Below are 24577 nucleotides of genomic sequence, written 5' to 3' on the forward strand. Positions count from 1 at the left end.
CCCCCCCCCCCCCCCCCCTCCCCAGCTCCTGAATCGAACCTCTTTGCTCGAGGCACATACACAAGCGGACGTTATCTTAAACTGTTTTCGAAGGAATCTGGACTTCCCATCAGGCCTGCCATCCTAATCTCTATTAAATCCCCTCTGGGAGGGCTGAGTCGGAAGGGAAGGGGGTGAATGGCACCCGCTGCGAGGTGGGTTCACAGAGGAGGTGGGAAAGCCCGGGCTGATGTCAGAAGTGACGGAGCCTGTGTGTCTGAATTTCCCCAGCAACAGGCCGCAATGGATGGAGGCTGGCAGTAGCTGGCATGCCCGCTGTCAGGAGCTGAGGCACGGCCACCCTCTGACCACTTGCCCGCGGGCTGCCCCAGGTGCGAATGGGCAATAGCGCGCACACATTACTAACACTGGCATCAGGGCAGACAATGACACTCCCATATTCCCATCCTATTACACCTCAATCGCACCGATGTTGCTCTCTGGATAATCCGTTGTGAATCTAACACCTTAATTTCCCGCCTGGCCCTCACACCCTCCAGACTGCCACCAGCCAAGGTGGCACGGGAATGACTTGTAGCCATGAGGAGAATGCAGCATTTTTACCGAGATTCTCCGGGGATTTCGGTTTAACATGAGACACCTCGAGGTAGCGGTGAGGGGGAAAGGAACTGGGAGTGATTTCTTTAACTTCCCCTCGATATGACTTGAGAAAAAGCGGGAATAAATACTGTTGAGTAGAAGGGAGAAGCACGCGACACCAAAGAAAAGTGAAAAGTGCATTGATATTGGTGATATAAACCCGATGTTTTTATTCAAAGGAGTGGCAAGGTGGAATCGAAGGGCTTGGAGATACGCGATTGTGCACAAACAAATAAAAAAGCAATTAAACTAATTATTACTTGAAACAAACCCTTGCACAAACATCGAATAAAAACAAAATAAAAATACATATAATACATCAACAAATTAGTGTATGGCTAAATAAGAAACCTATAGAAATTAAAGAATAAGTAACCAGGTCCATAAATTAGTTGAATACACAGATAAGTACATTTTCCGGTCGGTCAGTCCTTCCCGCTTCTCTCTCTGTCAGCAGTGCCCCACTACCACCAGCAGAGGGCGGGAGAGGTCCGTCTGCTTCTCGCTCTCCTCCGTGCGTCTCCTGCAGTTCCTCTCCTCGGCGACAACCTGTAGCTGTCAGAGACCAAAGTGGCCTCTTCTCCGTCAGAGCTTGCAGCGGCACGACAGCCCCCTGCGCCCACCTATCCACCCCTCCAGAGAAAAAAACACACACCCCAGAGGGCGACCGTGAGGCAGGCAACGGGCTCCCGCCTGCCAGCCTCGTACCTGCCTGTCTGCCTGGGCAAAGGTGGAGCGGTAGATACCAAGGGTGCCTCTGAAAGCGGGGCCGGGGGCGGTGTCATCACCAAGCAACACCCCTCTTTCTGGTGCCGCCTTCTGCTCCCTAACACACCTAGCGCTCCCCACCACGCTGTCTCTACAAGCGCTTTACCTCCCGGGCACGGGACGCGCAGCCGGACCTGACGCCAGGATGGGCAGCGGACTGCTGGACACCCGGCTCTGACGGGCAGGACCCAGGGCCCTCCTCCCCCCGGACTCGATGCCAATCATTAGACCATTTCACCAGAACAAGAACAACTTTGTTGATTACCTTCATTGAACAGCATGGCCAAGAATACATCCCTGTACTTCAGGGTGGTGGAAGGACGGAGCCTGCCCGCCAAGGATGTGTAAGTGCGCTTTAACGTGTCTAAGTGATCGATTATTCAAATACAAATGGCAGATTTTTACATGGCGCTTAATTCCGGGGCTTAGACTGTTGCAAGGCGCTCCCTTTTCAGCTGAGACGGGAATACAAAATGTGTGTGTGAGGGACAGAGAAAGGGAGAGAGTGTGTTAAATTATGTTTATGTGTGCGAGAGAGGGAAGTTTAAAGTGTTTTGCTCAGGATCACGCATCGTAGTTCACAACGTGGTAGTGAAAAGCTAAGATTTGAAGCCAGGTCTTCTGGCTGTTTGCGGAGCAGAACCACCTCCCCTGTCATTTTAACAAATCTCTGCCCAGGAACAGGTGGCACAAGTAGCGATATTTTTTTTATTCGTGATGTTATAAGAGCGCTACGTGCAGTCCCGACGGCGCGTTCACGTAGTGACACGCTTAATGATTTGAGCACAGGCTACACGATAAGTTAATTACTAGATACGGATAAAATAATTAACTAAAACAGAAATCTGCGCCCGGGGACTGGCTTCTGTAGAACCGTCAATCAAATGACGAAGGGCACACTCGAGATATGACCATTCAGCACTGGGTAAGAACTAGTCTTTAAAAGAGCACAGGTGTACCACAGAACTACCATACCGCTGGCATGCCATCCTTTGCACGGCCTCTGACGTCAGTTGCCCTCTGTGGCTCCTGGTATGACTGCCCTGTGCCTTTCGGCATTGGTTGCCCTGCATGGCTCCAGGGTCTACTTGCCCAGCGCGGCTCCTCCTGGCATGTCTTGTCCCGATTGTATCCTTGCATCTCTTGCAATGCCTGGCATCTCGTGTCCTCTGTAGTTTCTGGCATTGGTCGCACTTGGTAGCAGAGCATAGCTCCAGGGGGTGCCCGCCTTCCCGGGCTCATCCTGGCATGTCTCGTCCTGATTAGCTCCTCGCATCACTTGCAATGCCAGTGGCGTCTTGCCCCCTATGGATCTTGGCGGTGACTGAATTGCATGGCTCAAGGGAGTGCTCGCCTTGCGTGACTCCTCCTGGCAGGTCTTTGACTAGGTCCTGGCATCACTTGCAATGCCTGGCGCCTCGTGCCCTCTATGTCCCTAGCACTGATTGCTCATGGTTGACCTGCATGGCTCCTGGAGATGCTTGCCTTGTGTGCCACCTTCTGGCTTGTCTTGCTCTGCCTAGCACCTGACATTACTTCCTATACCTGCTCTCACTTCTGTGGCTACTGTATTGCACCCTAGTGTGGATCTCGGCATTAACTGCCCTTCACTACTACCACCATCGTGTGCCATGTACAAAGCACGACGAGGCGGCATGGCTCCTGGAATTTGTTGCCTTCTTCGGATCATGGATACAAGTGTCCCGCCTGGCACCTGGCACAGACTGACGTGTGCCCTTCAGCTTAGCTTGCTCTGCACCGCTCCCGGGATGCTTGCCTTACTTCGCCCCTGGCTTATCTTGAACTGACCATCTCTTGTGTCACTAGCTATTGCTGGAGCCACTTGCCCTCACTGGCAACACTTGCTGTGTATGTCACATGGCATTGCGTGCCCTACATTGCTCACGGGATCGCATCCCTGCGTGGCTCCTAGCATTGCTTGCTCTTCACTGGTGTTGTACCACTTGCTGTGTGTACCATGTGGCATTGCCTGCCCTGCATAGATCTGGGTACCACCTCTGCATGGCTCTTACTAGTGTCTGCCCTGTGCAGATCCAGTCAACACCTGCTCTGACATATGGCATTGCCTACATGACATGGGAACTGACATCAGTCACCCCATGCCCTCAGTACTGCAAACCCTCCAAGCGCCCTGGCATCATTTGCCCTACACTGCTCTGGATAACCTGTTCTGCATTGCTTCTGACTGCATGCCCTGCACAGCTCCTTGCATGGTATGCTCTGCTTGCCCTGCGTGGCTCCTGGGGTTTGCCTTGCATGGCTCCAGGCCTCGCTTGGCCTTCTTAAACCTGGCATCGCATGCCTTTTTGGCACAGCTTGCCCTGCAGTGCTGCTGAATTCACTGGCCTTGCATGGCTCTAGTGATCACTGGCGCAGGGATTCTCCCGGAACGGCAGCTGCTTGCATTTATTACGCAACATGGGTTCTGGCACTGCGTGGTCACATTGCAAAGAAATTCTCCTGGTATCACGTGTCTTGTGTGGCCTGACTGTGCAGTTCAGGATGGTCTGTTCCTAGCGCAGCAGGCCCGAAGCTGATTTGCATAGAGCTGGGCCTAATCTGAGGTGACATGGTGAGCAAAATAATGATGGACTGGGATGCATCCTGCCTAATTACCAGTGGCTGAAACTAATTTAAGAATTTCAGTCTCTGCTGTTTTGTTTACTTCAGTGTAACACCCTAAGACCGATGGGTATGCCCAGACATGGGTCCTGTGCTCACTGGAATCAAGATGCACAGACTAATGAGCTCCAATCAGGGCCAAACCTGCCTTCGGTTTCTGGCCGGCCTTGCTTGGTGGTTCAGCCTGGACTGCTCGCACTGGAGATGAAGCATATCTTATTTGCATATATCAGGGCCTAATCTAGGTGACACGGTGTGCAAAATAATGATGGAGTGGGATGCAGCCCGAGTAATTACAGTGACTGAGATTAATTCAACCATTCCAAGCACTGCTGTTTTGTTTGCTTCAGTGCAACTCCATAAGAACGACAAGTATGCCCAGATGTGACTCCCATTGCGTGCAGTGTGCAGCTCTCGGCATTGCTTGTCTGGTGCATTTCCTTGCAATGCTTGCCTTGTGCCATCCCTGCAGTGCTTGCACTGTGCAAATCCCTGCAATGCTTGCGTTACACATTACTTTCCCACTGCTTGTCTTCATGGTATATTACATAGCTGCACTTGTTCCTCCATTGTTTACACTGTGTTGATCTGTTGCTTGTCCTGTGCATGGCTTCTGCCTTCTTGCATTGGCAGTATTACTTGCACTGTGCAGATCCTGGCATTGCCTGTCCTGCACAGCTCCTTGCATTGCTCGCCTTACGTTGCCCCTGCAATGCTTGCACCGTGCAGAAAAAGGCCTTGCTTATCCTATGCATGGATCCTGGCACTGCTTGCACAGTACTTGCACTGCATGCTTTATTCCTACTTTGTTGTCCCTCTGCTGAGCCTTCCTGGCACTGCTTGTCCCGCGCAGCTCGTTGCATTGCTTGCCTTTTGTGGCCTCGGCATTGCTTGCACAGTGCAGGCTCCTGGCATTGTTTGGCATGCACGGCTCTTGCATTGCGTACCATATTCCTTTGTTGCTTTCCAAGAGCATGTGCTGGCATGGCTTGTTCTGTGCACAGCCCCTTACATTACTTGTCATTGCAAGGCCAGGACAATACGTGCTCTTCAGTGCTCCTGTTGTAGTTCATCATAGGCTGCTCTTACGTTGCTTGCCATGTGCAAATCCTGACATTGCTTCTCTCGTGCAGGGCTCGTGGCACTGTCTGTCATGAATGGCTCCCTGCACTGCTTGCCTTTCTTCCAAATTGCTTGTAATGATAGGATCTTGACGCTGCTCATCTCCTGCATGACTCCTGTCACTGCTTTCAGCAGGTTGCTCCTGCATTCCTTGCCTGGTGTAGACACCGTGTTGTCCTCTCCTATGTACAGCTACTAACATAGCTTGTCCTGCGCCTGGCTCATGGCACTGATTGTCACGAGTGGTTCCCTGCACTGCTTGCCTTGCTTCCACATTGCTTGCCCTGCGCCTGGCTCATGGCACTGATTGTCACGAGTGGCTCCTTGCACATTGCTTGTCCTGCGCCTGGCTCATGGCACTGACTGTCACGAGTGGTTCCCTGCAATGCTTGCCTTGCTTCCACATTGCTTGCCCTGCGCCAGGCTCATGGCACTGATTGTCACGAGTGGCTCCCTACACTGCTTGCCTTGCTTCCACATTGCTTGCCCTGCGCCTGGCTCATGGCACTGATTGTCACGAGTGGCTCCTTGCACATTGCTTGTCCTGCGCCTGGCTCATGGCACTGATTGTCACCAGTGGTTCCCTGCACTGCTTGCCTTGCTTCCACATAGCTTGTCCTGCGCATGGCTCATGGCACTGATTGTCACGAGTGGCTCCCTGCGCTGCTTGCCTTGCTTCCACATTGCTTGTCCTGCGCCTGGCTCATGGCACTGATTGTCACGAGTGTCTCCTTGCACATTGCTTGCCCTGCGCATGGCTCATGGCACTGATTGTCACGAGTGGTTCCCTGCACTGCTTGCCTTGCTTCCACATAGCTTGTCCTGCGCATGGCTCATGGCACTGATTGTCACGAGTGGTTCCCTGCACTGCTTGCCTTGCTTCCACATTGCTTGTCCTGCGCCTGGGTCATGGCACTGATTGTCACGAGTGGCTCCTTGCACATTGCTTACCCTGCGCATGGCACTGATTGTCACGAGTGGTTCCCTGCACTGCTTGCCTTGCTTCCACATAGCTTGTCCTGCGCATGGCTCTTGGCACTGATTGTCACGAGTGGCTCCCTGCACTGCTTGCCTTGCTTCCACATTGCTTGTCCTGTGCAAATCTTGCTCATCTCCTGCATGACTCCTGTCACTGCTTTCAGTAGGTTGGTCCTGCATTGCTTGCCTGGTTCAGTGTTACCTTGTCCTGTGCACAGCTTCTAGCCTTGCTTGTCATGTATAGCTCCTTTCATTGTCTGCCGTATGCAGTGCCTGCATTGCTTACCATGTGAAGATCATGGCATTGCTTGTCATGAACAGCGCCTGTCATTGCCATATGCAGTGCCTGCATGACCTAACGTGTGAGTCTGGCATTGCTTGTCATGAGCAGCGCCTGTCATTGCCATATGTAGTGCCTGCATGGCCTAACCTGTGGGTCTGTCATTGCTTGCCCAGGGCACGGCACTTGGCACTGCAAATTCTGTGCAGCTCCTGTTATTGTGTCCCATAGTCTCCCCCTGAATTGGCAGCCATGTGCTGATCCTGGCACTGCTTGGCATGCACGGCTCTTTGCACTGCTTGATTGTCCTGCGCCTGGCTCATGGCACTGATTGTCACGAGTGGCTCCCTGCGCTGCTTGCCTTGCTTCCACATTGCTTGTCCTGCGCCTGGCTCATGGCACTGATTGTCACGAGTGGTTCCCTGCGCTGCTTGCCTTGCTTCCACATTGCTTGTCCTGCGCCTGGCTCATGGCACTGATTGTCACGAGTGGTTCCCTGCACTGCTTGCCTTGCTTCAACATAGCTTGTCCTGCGCATGGCTCATGCCACTGATTGTCACGAGTGGCTCCCTGCGCTGCTTGCCTTGCTTCCACATTGCTTGTCCTGCGCCTGGCTCATGGCACTGATTGTCTTGAGTGGCTCCTTGCACATTGCTTGTCCTGCGCCTGGCTCATGGCACTGATTGTCACGAGTGGTTCCCTGCACTGCTTGCCTTGCTTCCACATTGCTTGTCCTGCGCCTGGCTCATGGCACTGATGGTCACGAGTGGCTCCTTGCACATTGCTTGCCCTGCGCATGGCTCATGGCACTGATTGTCACGAGTGGTTCCCTGCGCTGCTTGCCTTGCTTCCACATTGCTTGTCCTGCGCCTGGCTCATGGCACTGATTGTCACGAGTGGCTCCCTGCGCTGCTTGCCTTGCTTCCACATTGCTTGTCCTGCGCATGGCTCATGGCACTGATTGTCACGAGTGGCTCCCTGCGCTGCTTGCCTTGCTTCCACATTGCTTGTCCTGCGCCTGGCTCATGGCACTGATTGTCACGAGTGGCTCCCTGCGCTGCTTGCCTTGCTTCCACATTGCTTGTCCTGCGCCTGGCTCATGGCACTGATTGTCACGAGTGGCTCCCTGCGCTGCTTGCCTTGCTTCCACATTGCTTGTCCTGCGCCTGGCTCACGGCACTGATTGTCACGAGTGGCTCCCTGCACTGCTTGCCTTGCTTCCACATTGCTTGTCCTGCGCCTGGCTCACGGCACTGATTGTCACGAGTGGCTCCCTGCGCTGCTTGCCTTGCTTCCACATAGCTTGTCCTGCGCATGGCTCACGGCACTGATTGTCACGAGTGGCTCCCTGCGCTGCTTGCCTTGCTTCCACATTGCTTGTCCTGCGCCTGACTCATGGCACTGATTGTCACGAGTGTCTCCTTGCACATTGCTTGCCCTGCGCATGGCTCATGGCACTGATTGTCACGAGTGGTTCCCTGCACTGCTTGCCTTGCTTCCACATAGCTTGTCCTGCGCATGGCTCATGGCACTGATTGTCACGAGTGGTTCCCTGCACTGCTTGCCTTGCTTCCACATTGCTTGTCCTGCGCCTGGCTCATGGCACTGATTGTCACGAGTGGCTCCCTACACTGCTTGTCTTGGTTCCACATTGCTTGTCCTGCGCCTGGCTCATGGCACTGATTGTCACGAGTGGCTCCTTGCACATTGCTTACCCTGCGCATGGCACTGATTGTCACGAGTGGTTCCCTGCACTGCTTGCCTTGCTTCCACATAGCTTGTCCTGCGCATGGCTCTTGGCACTGATTGTCACGAGTGGCTCCCTGCACTGCTTGCCTTGCTTCCACATTGCTTGTCCTGTGCAAATCTTGCTCATCTCCTGCATGACTCCTGTCACTGCTTTCAGTAGGTTGGTCCTGCATTGCTTGCCTGGTTCAGTGTTACCTTGTCCTGTGCACAGCTTCTAGCCTTGCTTGTCATGTATAGCTCCTTTCATTGTCTGCCGTATGCAGTGCCTGCATTGCTTACCATGTGAAGATCATGGCATTGCTTGTCATGAGCAGCGCCTGTCATTGCCATATGCAGTGCCTGCATGACCTAACATGTGAGTCTGGCATTGCTTGTCATGAGCAGCGCCTGTCATTGCCATATGTAGTGCCTGCATGGCCTAACCTGTGGGTCTGTCATTGCTTGCCCAGGGCACGGCACTTGGCACTGCAAATTCTGTGCAGCTCCTGTTATTGTGTCCCATAGTCTCCCCCTGAATTGGCAGCCATGTGCTGATCCTGGCACTGCTTGGCATGCACGGCTCTTTGCACTGCTTGCCTTCTGTTGCCCCTGGGTTGCTTGGACTGTGCAGATCCTACCATCGCTTGCCCTGCACATGCCTCCGGACATTACTTGTCCTGCACAGCTCCTTGCCTTGAGCTGCTCCTGCATTGCTTGGACTGTGCAGATCCTACCATCGCTTGCCCTGCACATGCCTCCGGACATTACTTGTCCTGCACAGCTCCTTGCCTTCAGCTGCTCCTGCATTGCTTGCACTGTGCAGATCCTACCATCGCTTGCCCTGCACATGCCTCCGGACATTACTTGTCCTGCACAGCTCCTTGCCTTGAGCTGCTCCTGCAATGCTTGCACTGTGCAGATCCTACCATCGCTTGCCCTGCACATGCCTCCGGACATTACTCGTCCTTCACAGCTCCTTGCCTTGAGCTGCTTCTGCATTGCTTGGACTGTGCAGATCCTACCATCGCTTGCCCTGCACATGCCTCCGGACATTACTTGTCCTGCACAGCTCCTTGCCTTGAGCTGCTCCTGCGTTGCATGCACTGTGCAGATCGCATCATTGCGTGTCCTGCACAAAACCTGGGGTTGCCGATCTTGCAAATCTTGTTACCTGCTGCTACTTCTGTGGCTTGTACTGCCACTGCTTGCTTTGCTCTTGCATTACTGGCACTATGTAGAGCTTGCATTGCCTGTCACGTGCACAGTGTCTGGAATTCCTTGTCCTTAGTAGGCCATGACAGTGCTTGTTCTGCAGGTCCCTTGTCCTGTCGTGCCGCACCCAGCTTTTGGTCTTCCTAGCGCTACATGGCGTTAAAAACAAAACACAAATCTTCAGAAAGTCCTCCATTCTAACGTGTTTATGCAAGCATAACAAGCACGCAACAACTAATCAAAAGGCACTTATCATTTCAACTGGCCAGTGCTGTTGCGACGAAAGAGTCAGTCGGAGTCTAGTGCTACTGTACACTAGGTATAGTACGATTTATGTATGCGTTCTGTCAGTACAAGTCTTTGGAACTAATCAGGCAGCAGGAAGGTGTTACTTTCAGCAAAAACTTATCCAATGAGCAGGTGGCAGGATCTTGTGAAAGCTACTGTTTTAGTCCTTGTTTGTGCACCAGAGGAGTAGAGGACTTACTTGGGTCTTCCTGGGAGGTCCTCCTCTCCAGCGGCTGCCTCCTCCTCTGCTCCAGTGCGCGCTGCAGTGCAGTTATGGCTGCACAGCGCAACAGCAGCCTGTCTGCGCTAGCGCTGTGCAGCCCAACTGGGCTACAGCGCACACCGGGTGAGCTCCACTCCGCTGGTGGGGCTAACAGAGTTTTTCGGACAACTCCAAGCTCCACGTTGAGTGCAGAGTTCCAAAAACTCTGTTAGCTCCGCCAGCGGAGTGGAGCATGCCGCACACTCCTACAGAAATTTTCAAACGTACTACTCTAAATAATATGTCTTCTTGGCCTACTAGAACCATGAAACTTATCAACCTAATTGAGGCTAAAGTACACCTCAGATAAATAAGAAACAACATCCATATTTGATTAAATAATATAATGGTACAATCAGTGATACACAGATTTACATATATAAAAAACAATAAAGAAGAAGAACATAATAAATTATTATGTTTTCATGATGTTTTATGCATTGTTTACCATGCGGGCGCTGGCATCTTTAGTCCAGAGAGACACCTCATGCTGCAAGCCCCACAGGACTTGGGAGTGGCTCGCACAATGTGGTCGCCGAAACGAGCCACTCCTCGAAGGATCGGAGTTAAGCTGTCTACGGGCTGCCGTATGAATAGCAATACATCATCTGCATATAAGGAAACTAGTAAGGGACCAGATTTAGACTGTAAGCCACAATTCAGATGATTCTCCTGTAAGTGCCAGACCAATGGGCCCATGGCGATTATAAAAAGCAGCAGGGAGAGGGGACATCCCTGTCTTGTTCCTCGTGTAATAGAGAAGGAGGGTGGTTAGTGATCTGTTGGCTCTGATGTGAGCCATGGGGTCAATGTACAAAAGTTTGACCAGCGAGGAGAAGCCATGGGGGATGCCCAACAGTGCACACCCTGCATGGCTTCAGGTAGATCACCTCCCTAGCACAGCTCTTGCTATGCTATGCTCAGCATTGTTCCGGTTCATTCCTAGGGAATAGATTTACCAGACATTCCTTTGTGGTACATACCAGTGATAACAATCATTTAGCAGGGCATTATTGAATGCATATTGTAATTCAGGCCTGTCGAGGTCACTCAGTGATCAGATTTTGCATCATGTTTTCGAGTGCCCTTTCAGAGTGCATGGTTGATGGGCTGTTGATTACAATTTGCCCTATATGAGGAGCCGGGTAAGCTGTGTGAACTTCAAAGAAGTGCTCTAAACAAGGTATGGCGGACTTGTACCTGTGCTGTTGCAGAAAGTGTGAGAACAGGTCTCAGTGCCAAACATCCCTTTTTTAGGAGTGGTCTGTATCACAATTTAAACTATCTTTGAATGTGGATTAGTGAAGTCCATGCAGAAAGAACGAAGAATCAACCAATAGGAAGGCACAGCTAACAGACCATCATGGTGTAGTCTCTATAAAGTCCACCAAGTAATGACAGAGATCCAACCTCACCAGAGGTGCAGTTAAACAGTGACTACCCTGAGGGCCTGGATACCCCCCAGGGTGGTAAGCGGCGCTTTACAAATACTATGATTGATTGATTGTTAAACAGCCAAGATATACAGGGAGTGCAGAATTATTAGGCAAATGAGTATTTTGACCACATCATCCTCTTTATGCATGTTGTCTTACTCCAAGCTGTATAGGCTCGAAAGCCTACTACCAATTAAGCATATTAGGTGATGTGCATCTCTGTAATGAGAAGGGGTGTGGTCTAATGACATCAACACCCTATATCAGGTGTGCATAATTATTAGGCAACTTCCTTTCCTTTGGCAAAATGGGTCAAAAGAAGGACTTGACAGGCTCAGAAAAGTCAAAAATAGTGAGATATCTTGCAGAGGGATGCAGCACTCTTAAAATTGCAAAGCTTCTGAAGCGTGATCATCGAACAATCAAGCGTTTCATTCAAAATAGTCAACAGGGTCGCAAGAAGCGTGTGGAAAAACCAAGGCGCAAAATAACTGCCCATGAACTGAGAAAAGTCAAGCGTGCAGCTGCCACGATGCCACTTGCCACCAGTTTGGCCATATTTCAGAGCTGCAACATCACTGGAGTGCCCAAAAGCACAAGGTGTGCAATACTCAGAGACATGGCCAAGGTAAGAAAGGCTGAAAGACGACCACCACTGAACAAGACACACAAGCTGAAACGTCAAGACTGGGCCAAGAAATATCTCAAGACTGATTTTCTAAGGTTTTATGGACTGATGAAATGAGAGTGAGTCTTGATGGGCCAGATGGATGGGCCCGTGGCTGGATTGGTAAAGGGCAGAGAGCTCCAGTCCGACTCAGACGCCAGCAAGGTGGAGGTGGAGTACTGGTTTGGGCTGGTATCATCAAAGATGAGCTTGTGGGGCCTTTTCGGGTTGAGGATGGAGTCAAGCTCAACTCCCAGTCCTACTGCCAGTTCCTGGTAGACACCTTCTTCAAGCAGTGGTACAGGAAGAAGTCTGCATCCTTCAAGAAAAACATGATTTTCATGCAGGACAATGCTCCATCACACGCGTCCAAGTACTCCACAGCGTGGCTGGCAAGAAAGGGTATAAAAGAAGGAAATCTAATGACATGGCCTCCTTGTTCACCTGATCTGAACCCCATTGAGAACCTGTGGTCCATCATCAAATGTGAGATTTACAAGGAGGGAAAACAGTACACCTCTCTGAACAGTGTCTGGGAGGCTGTGGTTGCTGCTGCACGCAATGTTGATGGTGAACAGATGAAAACACTGACAGAATCCATGGATGGCAGGCTTTTGAGTGTCCTTGCAAAGAAAGGTGGCTATATTGGTCACTGATTTGTTTTTGTTTTGTTTTTGAATGTCAGAAATGTATATTTGTGAATGTTGAGATGTTATATTGGTTTCACTGGTAATAATAAATAATTGAAATGGGTATATATTTGTTTTTTGTTAAGTTGCCTAATAATTATGCACAGTAATAGTCACCTGCACACACAGATATCCCCCTAACATAGCTAAAACTAAAAACAAACTAAAAACTACTTCCAAAAATATTCAGCTTTGATATTAATGAGTTTTTTGGGTTCATTGAGAACATGGTTGTTGTTCAATAATAAAATTAATCCTCAAAAATACAACTTGCCTAATAATTCTGCACTCCCTGTATGCTCTCAGGAGTCTAACTAGGAGCAACAAAGCAGTAACCACATGAAGGTGAAGCCTTAAACTCACCAAAATAAGTGACTTATGGAGTCCTTCTGGGTCCAGAATGTTTTCACAACAAGCGTTTGTTGCTGTGTGCTCCTGACAGTATGCAGGCACAGATACTCCGGTTGACCAATTAAAACAAAATATTATTTTGGCATGATTAATGATGGCCTATTAGAAAATGTTTTCTCCTCTTCTACCCAACCCATAGTTTTCCTAAAGCTCATCTCTGTGGCATGGGAGCTTGCCTAGTGTTCCTCCTAGTTCTTTCAATGACAGCTGTGCCTTCAAACAATATGTCTTCATCAAGTTGTTGCGTGGGAGGTCAGTGTGCCTTCTAACGTGTTGTTGAATCCTCTTCGAGTTCCCCATGCGTGCAGACTAGTAGGTGGCGTTGTGTGTGTCTCTATGTCGGCTCCATGTGTGTGGAGAGCATTGTGCCCCTTTGACCAAGGACGTCAATTAGCAGTAGCCAAGGGTTAGAGCTGATACTTCTGGCTTGCCACTTGTTACCTCTGACACTTCCCTTCCTGCTACTGGTCTCGTGACCCTTCCTACTCATGGTCATGAAGGAAGTGGGGGAGAGGATGTGGTGACTATGGAGCTGGGGAACCAGGTTTGAGACTCGGTGTCAGCTCAACATCCTGTGATTCTGGGCAAACCACTTAATCTCCCCGTGCCTACCAAACAATCAACCTGTCCTTGTGTAATGTAACTGGTGCTCATTTAAAGTGCTCCAATACCTTTGGGTCATGTTTAAAGTTAACAGGACCTTTAGGGGCTTCTGAGTTTGGTTGTTTGTCTGTTCACAAGGCCCTTGTTGAAGCATGAGTAGTGGGCCTTGTATCAGGCTCTCATGGCGCTGTAGTACAGTTGCCTATTCTAAGAGCCACTTTGGGCGATATGGACGTCTTCATCGGACTCGTTTGAACCTCAAAGGCTGTTAATCTCTCTGCCAGGTGTCAAACGAGTTATCGGACAAATTGCTTCTCTGCCAGGTTCCTTCCTTGTAGTATCCCTCTTTCCCAGGTGCGATGCAGTTATGGGGGCTTGTACCTCTCTGCCAGAACGTGTCCACCTCTGACAAGCTGCCATGGTTCACACATTCCACCACTGGGTGTGGTCTCACTCTGACGACCAGGTCTGTTATTATTGCAGGACAATATCTGTTTCATCAAGGACATTTGGAACACTCTGTGCTTATTTGTGTTTCTTCACTGAACCAGTCTTGTCATTGGCAGTCAGACCCGTGTTTCTAGTACTTACACGCATGCTCCTGCTAGTATAAACCACGCAGTGGCACGGTGCGCCCTCTGGCTCTCCTACCTCTGTCCATACTTGCCACACAGTGTTCTCAGTGCTGGCCCCTCCTCCTCAAGGTGGGTGTGTACTGCTACAAGGTCATGTATCAGCCCTACAAGATTTTTTTAAACCAAATTTTATTAATTTTATACATAATTCAAAACAGTTTACATTGTATTTTCTTCTTCTCCATCTTTTTGTATATCACATTAGTTTCATTTATTCGTTCACTTAAACTGGTATAGATTCAATTTTGATAAACATTATTTGGTATTATCGAAATCCAACTCCCTTCCTCCCTCCCTCTTCCCACCCTAACCCCTCGGTCCGAATGCTTATTCAATGCTGGTACTTCTGCAATAGGAAATTTGGAGACTTTCAATTACTTTAATTGTGTCTCTGGGGGTAGTTTGCATGCGTAGGGGTCTGCTGAATTTGTCTGTATGATAGCTATGTTTTGTTTTTGATGGCTGACTGCTCTGGTGTATTTGTATAGGCAACTTGGGTGTTATTGTGGAGTGTTGGGGGGATGTTGTATGGTTAGTTCGGTTTTTAGTGAATCCATTATTAGTTCCCAGTTAGCTGATACTTCAGGAGGTCTGATCCCGGTTCTGGCTTCTTTTTGTAGCAGAGTGCCTTCCGCAGCAGCCCACCTGAGTAGTTCATTTTTCCAGCTTGTCAGTTTAGGGCCCCCCGGGTTTTTCCATTTGCTGGCTATTTCTCTTTTCGCCAGGGTTAGAGCTAGGTCTAGGAATCTGTCCGAGGCTTTATGTTTAGTAGAATGTGTAAATATGTGCAAGAGGCAGGTGTCAATTGAGCATGACACAGTTCTACCTAGTATCTGGGATAATTTTTGGCAAATCTCAGACCAATAAGATGTCAGTATCTGGCATTCCCAAAACATGTGGTTGAATTCTGCATCTATTGTCTTACATCTTGGACAGCACTCTGTGGTTTTGTTGAAGTATTTGTTAATACGGGCGGGTGTAAGGTAGGCTTGATGCAAGACATAGAAATTAATCAGTTTAAATCTGGCATTCCGCAATGCTTTAGGTAAGTTCTGTAGTGCACGCTCCCATTCTGTTTCAGAGATATCTCTGTTAACGATTTTTTCCCATTGTTGTTTCAGGTATGGAAGGGGGGCTGTATTATCTGCTCTAATCAGTGTATATAAATTAGAAATAACCCTAGTCTTGGGAGTTGGGGATGCCAGATACGTGCACATATCCTGCGCTGATGGTTCAGAATTTTTTGTTCGCCAGTGGTTGCCTATGCTAGCCCTTATAGTCCCGTAAGTTAAAAAGTGTTTCGCCGGTATGTCATATTGTGCTCTAAGGGTCTCAAACGATTTCAACTTATTGTTCTCGAATAATGTGCCTAACGTATTAACCCGGCTTCCAGCCAGTCTCTAAGTTCAAGTTCAGCCCTTTTCTGAGTTATTGCTTGCAGTGCGCTGAGAGGAAGTTCTGCTGAGTAGGGAGTTTTAGTTTTAGTTTTGTGCAAGTATGATTTCCAGCATTTAGCTATTATTTTCACTTCTGAGCTGTCTTGCTTTTCTTCTTTTGTGGGGTTCAGCAGTATTTCAAACAGTCTCGTTTTCTGTGGCACGGAGGACTCTGCATTAGGTTGTAGCACCAGACTGTTAGAAATCCAAAGTGCCAGCCACTGTAGTTGAGCCGCAATGTAATATGACTCAAAGTCAGGAGTTGCTAGACCCCCATTAGACAGCTGTCTCTGGAGCTTTATTAAAGCCACCCTTTTCCTGCCGCTACCCCATATAAATGAGCTTGCTATTGAGTTCATATCCCTGAAGAAGGACTTAGGAATCCATATCGGAAGGGCCGCGAAATGGTATAACAGTCTAGGTAGTACTATCATCTTAAGAATCGCGATGCGACCCATCACCGAAAGAGGGAGTGTTTGCCAGAATGTAATGCAGGATTGTATGGAGCGGAATACTCCGCCCAGATTTCCCTCAAAAATGTCTCTAGTTTCATGGTATATTTTTACTCCTAGATATGGAAGCCCTTCAGGTATCCATCTAACCGTTCCCAAGGTCAGTGGGGGTTGATGATGTTTCACTAGGGGGAATAGACCTGTTTTGTCCCAATTTACTTTTAGGCCTGAATGTTTTTCAAGTTGGACAGCATTAGTTGAGCTACTGGGAGATCCCTCTGCATGTCACCCAGAAATATCAGGAGGTCGTCTGCATTGTATCAGCCCTACAAGATGGCGCCTACCATCCTCTTTGATTCTTCCTTGCTGGATTCCCTGCTGGTATACTGTTTGAACATGGGAGTGTGCCGTATGTGTATCATCAAGGTACACAGAAATTAAGTTAGGCACAGTAAATCTACACATACTTCCTACTACCTTCACAATATTTTGTTAGTCGAATTTCTGTCTTCGGTATTTTTGTGCTTGATGTTCTGACATACACCTGTCCTATGTGATTCATCCCACTCCCACATTTAATACTGATCTTAAAACCTATACATGATATGATAGTGATTTGAATAGCGGATTTCATAATTATGCACAGAATACCCGAGTGTTTTTCAAATTAAGATGGAATTACATAGAAGAAGCAACAATTGTAAATGAACAATTTGCTGTAAGGATTGCAAGAACACGCAGTCGTTGCTAAATGGTCAAAATGCAGCATTCATGTTTGTTACACAAATGAGATGATAGAGAAACAAAGATGGCTGCTTCGTTCAGAGGCTCGGTTGACTAATGCATCCACTCCAGGGATTTGTGTTTGACCCCATCGTCGCAGGTTTGAATCTGGGTAGGTCCACTGAGCCGTTCACTCTTCTGTGCTAGATAAAATGAATACCGTAGGGACTACTGTAATGTTTCTTACCTGCAATGTGGTATTAAACTACAGGGTAAACTCAGAATGAGGCAGGGATTTCCAGGTCCACTAGTGTATTTGCTAATTTTACATGATCACTGGCCCGGAGAAGTCCCTCTTGTGTTCTTCAACTTTTGGTGTCCTGGAACCTTATCCTTAAGGGAATATGTATTATGATGAAAATAAATAGATACATGTCAATTATTCTTACAATATATCCACCCTTATTATTACTGTTTAATCTGGGCAACAGAAAACTCTCAAGGGCACTACCTCTTGTGTGCAGTCACACAACCACCTTTCATACACGTTAGGAACAAACAGAAACACATGACCCCACTTGGTGACCAAAGGTTCAAAATTTTATTTCAGTGTAAAATCTTCTTAAATATACATTTCATCAACAAAATCACTGTTATGTGACTTTGTATTTCTCCCCTTGGCATACCAATTTTGTATGGCATGCCTCACACCCATTTTAAGATGGTGGCCACAGCTTTAGTGTGGTATCTCTCCTAAGTACTTTTAAGCCTAACCCTAAGATGCTGCACATATCTTTTGCTCCCACATTGTTGTATGACAGAATATTATCTACAAAATATTGTCTCACATAAATATTGCACTCTTAATATTGCTTACAAAAATTACAGACATATTGTGTCATCAATATTATCTAACATAAATATTGAATTATAAATGTCATTTAAACATGTGACATAAATACTACGTTCTAAATATTGTTTACAAAAATATAGCCATTATGTGATGATTTTTGTATTATTAACTAATTAGATGAAGATGTTCTATTATTTACTCCAATGGGACAATATTTTTGTAAACAGTATGTACGACTAGATATTTATGTTGGAAGATACGCTGATTACAATCTTGTTCTATCATGCCTCTCAGAAGTCATCAAACTGCTGACTGTTAACTGCAGAGAGGTAGCAGTGGTGTACATCAGCTGCACAGATCACTTTGGTATGGCTAAATCTAAGACCACTCTATAGATGTGAAGGAAGACAATCAAGGAAGAAGCCAGAAAAATAAATTGCTCCCACTTTGAACCACATGACACTAAAAATGTGAATAAAGTGAGAAATCCCAACCATTTCTATGCAGGCCGGTGAGAGTTCTTCCACTCTCTCCCATGGAGAAAATTGTTAAAAATTATGCTTGTAGGGCACATTTTTAGATCAATTTGGCCAAACAGCTGCATGTGCAGCAGTCTTTCCTTCTTTCTTCCCTGCCGTTTTACAATTATGCCATCTTTTTTCCTGTAGTCTCTTTTTTCTTTTATTCTTCATTTTTCCCTTATTTCTCTCTTACTTTCATTCACGCCTTCTGTCTTTTTACCTTTCTTTCCTTCTTTAGGCCATTCTTTCTTTTCTACTTTATAGTATTCTTTCTTTCCACTCTTCTAATTCCTTCTTCCCATCTTGTTATCATTCAGTCCATTATTCTTTCCTCCCATCTCTCATTCTTGCTACCCTTCTGCTCTTCTGTATTTAATTTCCTTTGTTTCTCTACCTCTTTCCTTCTTTCTTCTCTTTTCTTGTTCATTCCTTTTATTCCTTACTTGTCATCTTCCTGACCTTCCTTCTCCCCTTCTTTTCATCATACCTTTCCTTCTGTAATGCTTCTAATCTCTTGCTCTTTCCTTCCTTTCATTGCCCTTCTTTCCCTTTTCTCTGTTCCCCACTCCTCTTTTTCAAATATCTTTTTGAATATTCCATTTTGTTTTCCTGGTTTCCTTCTTTTTTACCAGGTGCCTCACCAAACTTCACTTTGCTATCAGAGTGCTTATAGAGGGATGGGAAAGGACCACCGCTCATAAAATAAACAGTTTGTTGTGACCACACCAAATAGTACATTTCAGTAGTATAATAATTTGTAGCAATAGGTTCAATAGATAGAGGATGATCCGAAAGAAAATATTTTTTTATTTATATATTTTTTTTTATGCATACAAATATTACCTTCACAGCTGAAACTTTCAGGACTGTTGGTGTTGATATGATGGTGAAATATAGACGATGACACATGTATGATACATATTTTAACATATGGAAACCAGTAGGCTGGGTGAAGCTTGTTGTGGCACTAATTCTTTTTGGGTTCGGGGTAATAAGCGCTATATAAATACTATTACAATACAATACAATTATTCAAACCAACAGTACAACAGCTACTAAAGCCCACACATTTAGTCACGTTTGTCATCCTACTAAAATTTGAAGATGATGGTCCAGGTCTTCGAAACTAGCTATCCCAGATGAGTACTGAGTAGACATACACTGATGAACTGAGTGACACAATAGGTAACGTTCAACCAAATTGATATTGTCAATTAAAGAAGGGACTTTGAAAAGGGGATTTGATGTAGATCAAAAGGCCAGCTCAGTCATCGGATACGAGTACTCTCTCCTCAATGCTGGAGACTTCTCAGAGTCACACCCTTTAAGGGTGGGGCTCTCCCTCTGAGCCAGGGGCTCTCTTCTCAGATCCACAAACTAATCCTAGTAGGACTAGTCTCCCCTCAGTGCTGAAAACTAACTGGATGCACCCATCTTGTGTGAGTGCTCTCCATAGACGTCATTTAAGGGTCACCAAGGGTTGCATGTGCGACCCCTGTCTTGGCCCTTGCGACCACTGGTAGTGTCTTGCGACCCCTGGCCTCAGAGGTGGCAAAAGCAGTGCCAGAAACACAGTGGCAGCACGTCGTTATTGACGTTGGTTGGGGCTCCTTTCTCTTTGTGTACTCTATTTTTTTTAATACACTGATAGTGAATAATGTTTAATTTTTCTCTATTAGTGTAATAAAAAATGGAGTACAATTAGCTGGATTAGACCCTCCCTCATAGCTGAGGTAAGCCAAAAAAAATGCTTTTAAATGTATGTTGTGTGCTTGCTTGAGGGTAAATGTGTTTAGATAAGCGAGTGTGTGTGTAAGTTTGAATGTGTGCATGTGTGCGTCAGTGGAATCAGGGCCAGTTCTAGGGCGGTGTGACCCATGCCACTGCACCGGGCATTGACTTCGGGTTGGGGCGCCGTGTTATGGTTTTAAAAGTACATGCTTCCACCTTCCTTACCTCTGGCTATTTTCGACAGTTAAAATGCCATTATAACTGCAGTGATTAATGGACCTTCTGGAGGGAGCTAGAGTTTTGTTTTGTGGAAGTTTTAACTCACAGAAGGTAGCTCAGGGGTTTAATATGCCTGCTGCAAAGAATGTGTACCATGCAGATCAGAAAGTGCATATAAATTAAATAGGTCAGTTGGTTACTGCTTTTGTTGGGGCGATACTTTAGTTACCTGCAGTTTATAAATTAAAATCCTAACATAGAAAGCAATTCTTATTAATAAAGACAACCCCCACCTATGTTGATACTTTTTAAATTCTCAGTTTGTGCTTCTCCAGATCAAGCACTATTAAACTATACTGCCTACCAGTATGGACCACGTGCCTCCTACACCTTGTAGTCCTCTGCCTGATATCACATTTCCTATACACTGATTTACACACATATAAATAATCAAATCTGTGTAATGTGTGTGTGATGACACCCTACACTGGTATAAGTGGTATACACTGGTAAATATAATTAAATGCCTCTGAGAGAGAGTGGTTATGGAGTCTCGAGGGGCACCGCTGAACGGTGGTAGTGATAGAATCCGTGGCAGAGGTAGTCACTGGGGGGCGCCAACAAACATTGTCGCACAGGGTGCCACCAGTGCTAAAGCCGGCTCTGAGTGGAATTGAAGGTCAAAATGAATGTGTGACGTCACTTCCGCTACCCCTGGCATTTTTGTGAATTGACGTTCATGGTGCTCTCGCCTGAGTACTGGAGACTTCTCAGACTCACACCCTCAAGGGGTAGGACTCTCTCCTCTGAGTTGGAGGCTCTCTAGATGCAGGCCTCTCCCCAGTGCCACGAACTATTCAGACACACCTATCCGGTATGAGTACTCTCTCCTCTGTCCCAGAGACCCCAGACACTCCTGCCCTGGTACATCCGCCCCCAGTGCTGTAAATTAATCAGACACACTGCTCCAGTGCGAATACTCTTTAGTCAGTGCTGGAGACACCAGACCCCTCTGCTGCTGTACTCCTCCCAAGCCAGTGCCACAGAATAATCAAAACAGACTTATCTAGTGTGAGTACTCGTGTGAGTACTTGCTCATCAGTACTAGAGACTCCAGACACCTATTCCTAGTAATACTTTCTCCTTAGTGCAACAGCCTAATGCGCAACACCCATCCAGTGTGAGTACGCTCTTCTCTGCGCTAGAGGCCCCGTAGAAACCTGCCCCCGGAATAGACTCTTCCCCAGGCAGCAAAGTAATTGGACGCACCCATCTTGTACAAGTAGTGTCTCCTCAGTGCTGGAGACTTCTCAGACTCGCACCTTCTATGGGTTGGTCTTTTGACTGTGAGCTAGAGGATCTCTAGATACACACAGCTAGAAGCACAACTCTCTACTGAGTGCTGCAAACTAATGTGTGTGAGTACTCTCTCTTCAATGCTGCAGCCTCTGTAAACACATATGCATACAAATACCTCTCTCTCCTCGTTGCTGGAGGCCATGGGTACTTCTACCCTGGTACTACTCTATCCCCAGAAATGTAAACTAGTCCAAAACACTCATCAAGCGCACTTACTCCCTCCTTGGGCCTAGGAGCTCTCACCTGCACATACACATCTACTACTACCAACCAATCCGCAGAGCTGGAGACGCCACGAGCGCGCACCGTCACCGCACTACTCTCTCCCCAGTGCTGGAGAGCATACAGGTGCTGGTATTTATAATGCTCTCGTATGGGTATTGGAGACTCCAGGCACACCCGGGGCACACCCCTACTCTAGAATCTATAATACTCTCTCCACAGAGCCAGAGACTTCACAGGCGCACACCGTCCACCAGCACGACTCTCGCCTCGGTGCTGGGGGCCTTAGTGTGTGAGGAGACAGAGGCCCTGACATCACACTACAGAGAGCCTGATGGGAAGTCTGTGAAAAGGGAATCAAGATATTGTCTTTGGGGTGCACCAAGAGTGCCTGGGCAGGGGTCGCTGTGACAGAGACCGCTGCATGGGTATTCCTATTTTTTTGCCCTGAGCTGCACCCACGGGGCTGGACTTTCTGCCGTCCAAAACTACTTTGCAACCCTTTCTCAAAATACTTGAGGAGTTTATAACTTTCCTCAAAATATTCCAGGACTGGATTTGGAGTACTAAATAAGCCTCCTGGAATATTTGGGGAAAATGTGCTCTTTCCCCAAATATTCTAGGACAGGAGTTAGAACAGTACATTTGACCTTCCAGTGTCTGCCAAGCAGACTGCTGCCCTCGGGGCGTAGTTTAGGGAAAGACACACAAACATCTCTTGCATATGTCAATAGCTTGCTTGAAAACATTCAGAAATGTTGAAAATAAATACCGCAAAGGACATCTGATTTATTTGTTTCAACTTTCAGTCAGAAACATTTCACATTGTCTCTGTTGTTTCTGAACGTTTCATAGATTTTCACAAAGATTTTACGCGCCCCCCCCCCCCCCGACTTTTTAAAACACGTCGACAGATTTTTCACGAGTTTCTCCGACCATTTGAACTGTCTCTTCATCTGAACGCGTGTTCACCGCTGCGCCTCTTATCTTCACAATATACTCCACAACACAAAGTGCTTTCTTGGCATGGCAAGCCAGAAAAGTATTTACAAAGTAAACACGCTGTGTATACAAAGAAGCATCGAAATTGCAGCTGCGGACGTTCCAGTTTCCAGGCTGTTTCATGGGCAGAGTCGCTGTCACGTGCTATATGTGGCCTGGCGATATGCACAGACATCTGTTAAACCTCACCTGTGTAGGGGAGTTTCCTCGAGGGCGGGCGTCACTTCCCTTGTTTTTACACAACAAACGTTTACTTCCACTGAACGCGGGAAGGCAAGCTTCTCAGATGCCTTTGTTAGTAATTTCCTTTGCAGAAAACCACATCTCCCTTCTGTTCTTCTTACCAGTCGGACTCCCACTCCGGACCACTAAGTTTAACCCCTTAGTTGCTGGGCTAACCCCGCCCACCCGCAACCGATCCAGTACTAACTATTTGCGGTAGTTCGCGCTTAGGACTCTACAACTTTTTTTCCACATGAAGTAACCATGCCACATTTGCGTCCTGTTTTTTCCAACATTCAGGGGATTGTAAAGGTACACAGGATTTGTAGATGCCCTTGGAGGTGACTGAGAAAATAGGCAAAATATAGCAGCATTTCGAGTTTTTTGAGAAAAATCGGGGAAAAGTGCTCCAGATAAAAGTGTCTGTTTTTCCCCCCTAAAAATAGCATCCCCAAACAGTTTGCTGTACTAAACTCACCATCTTCTGCGCTTTCAGGAACATGCAGAGCGGAATCCAAAAACGTAATTTTGTACCTCTGTTTTGGCATTTTTCTAAGAGGTAGCGTATTTTCCCTATTTTTTGTGCTCTCAACCTACTTTCAGCGTGTGGTGAAAACCAATGTGAAACCCCTGGGTATTCCAGAAAACCTATGGATTTCTGAAAAGTTGACAAAATTCCAATTTCAGCAAGGGGTCATATATGTAGATCCCTCAAGGTTGAACTAAGAAAAAAAACTGTTGACTAAAGAAATATTGAAAATTAGTTGTAAAAAACAGGTGTTTGTGACAACATTTTCATCTGTAACTTTTTGTCACAAAAGCAGATTGACCAAAGCAATATACCATTACGTCCGTGGTTGCGGAGATATATAGGGTTTGTAGGTTCTCCAAGAGCCCAAGGTACCAAGAACCAACACCTGAGCTGCACTGTAAAAAGTTTTTTCTTTGAGCATGGAATATAAATGTATTCGTACAGCAAAATAGGCAGAGTGAAAAATGGATATCATGGAAACTTATGTATTTCTGAAATAGGCACAAGACACAGAGTTTAGGAGCAGTGGTTGTTTCTACATATCAGAATTTGTCACTGCCGGAACTAGCGTATGATTTGGAGGGTGTTTTTCAAAATAGCATTTTTCTTATACACTGGTGTACATTTGAAAGGCACAAATGCAGTGAAATCCAATAGGTAATAACAAATGTTCTACCATTCTATGCTCCCACAAATCTAATGATAAAAATGGTACCTCACTTGTGTGGGTAGGCCTAGTGTTCATCACAGGAGACGGCTCAAAGCACAACATGGACACAGCACATTTTTCCACCGAAAACTGGCCAGTTTTTCCCAATTTGAGTAGCTCAAGATTATGGACCCTAGCTCAGCCGGCACCTAGGGAAACATAGCCAACCTGTACAATTTTGAAAACTAGACACCTGGGGGTATCTAAAGTGGCCTGTGCATCACCTCACATTTGT

The 24577-nt window shown here is 47.1% G+C and overlaps 1 protein-coding gene across 2 annotated transcripts in view; it reads left to right on the plus strand.

The window, feature by feature from the left end:
- The first annotated feature begins 1199 nt into the window (after positions 1 to 1199).
- Positions 1200 to 24577, plus strand: part of RASAL1 (RAS protein activator like 1) — a 658663-nt gene continuing 635285 nt past the window's right edge. The window contains exon 1 of one of the 2 annotated variants that reach the window (XM_069214557.1): positions 1200 to 1751. In XM_069214557.1, coding sequence (XP_069070658.1) covers positions 1687 to 1751 — 65 coding nt within the window. In that variant the 5' untranslated portion in view covers positions 1200 to 1686. The remainder of the gene's footprint in view (positions 1752 to 24577) is intronic. The other variant, XM_069214558.1, reaches the window with a different exon arrangement.

The sequence above is a fragment of the Pleurodeles waltl genome, chromosome 11, assembly GCF_031143425.1.
Source record: "Pleurodeles waltl isolate 20211129_DDA chromosome 11, aPleWal1.hap1.20221129, whole genome shotgun sequence".
Lineage (NCBI taxonomy): Eukaryota > Metazoa > Chordata > Amphibia > Caudata > Salamandridae > Pleurodeles > Pleurodeles waltl.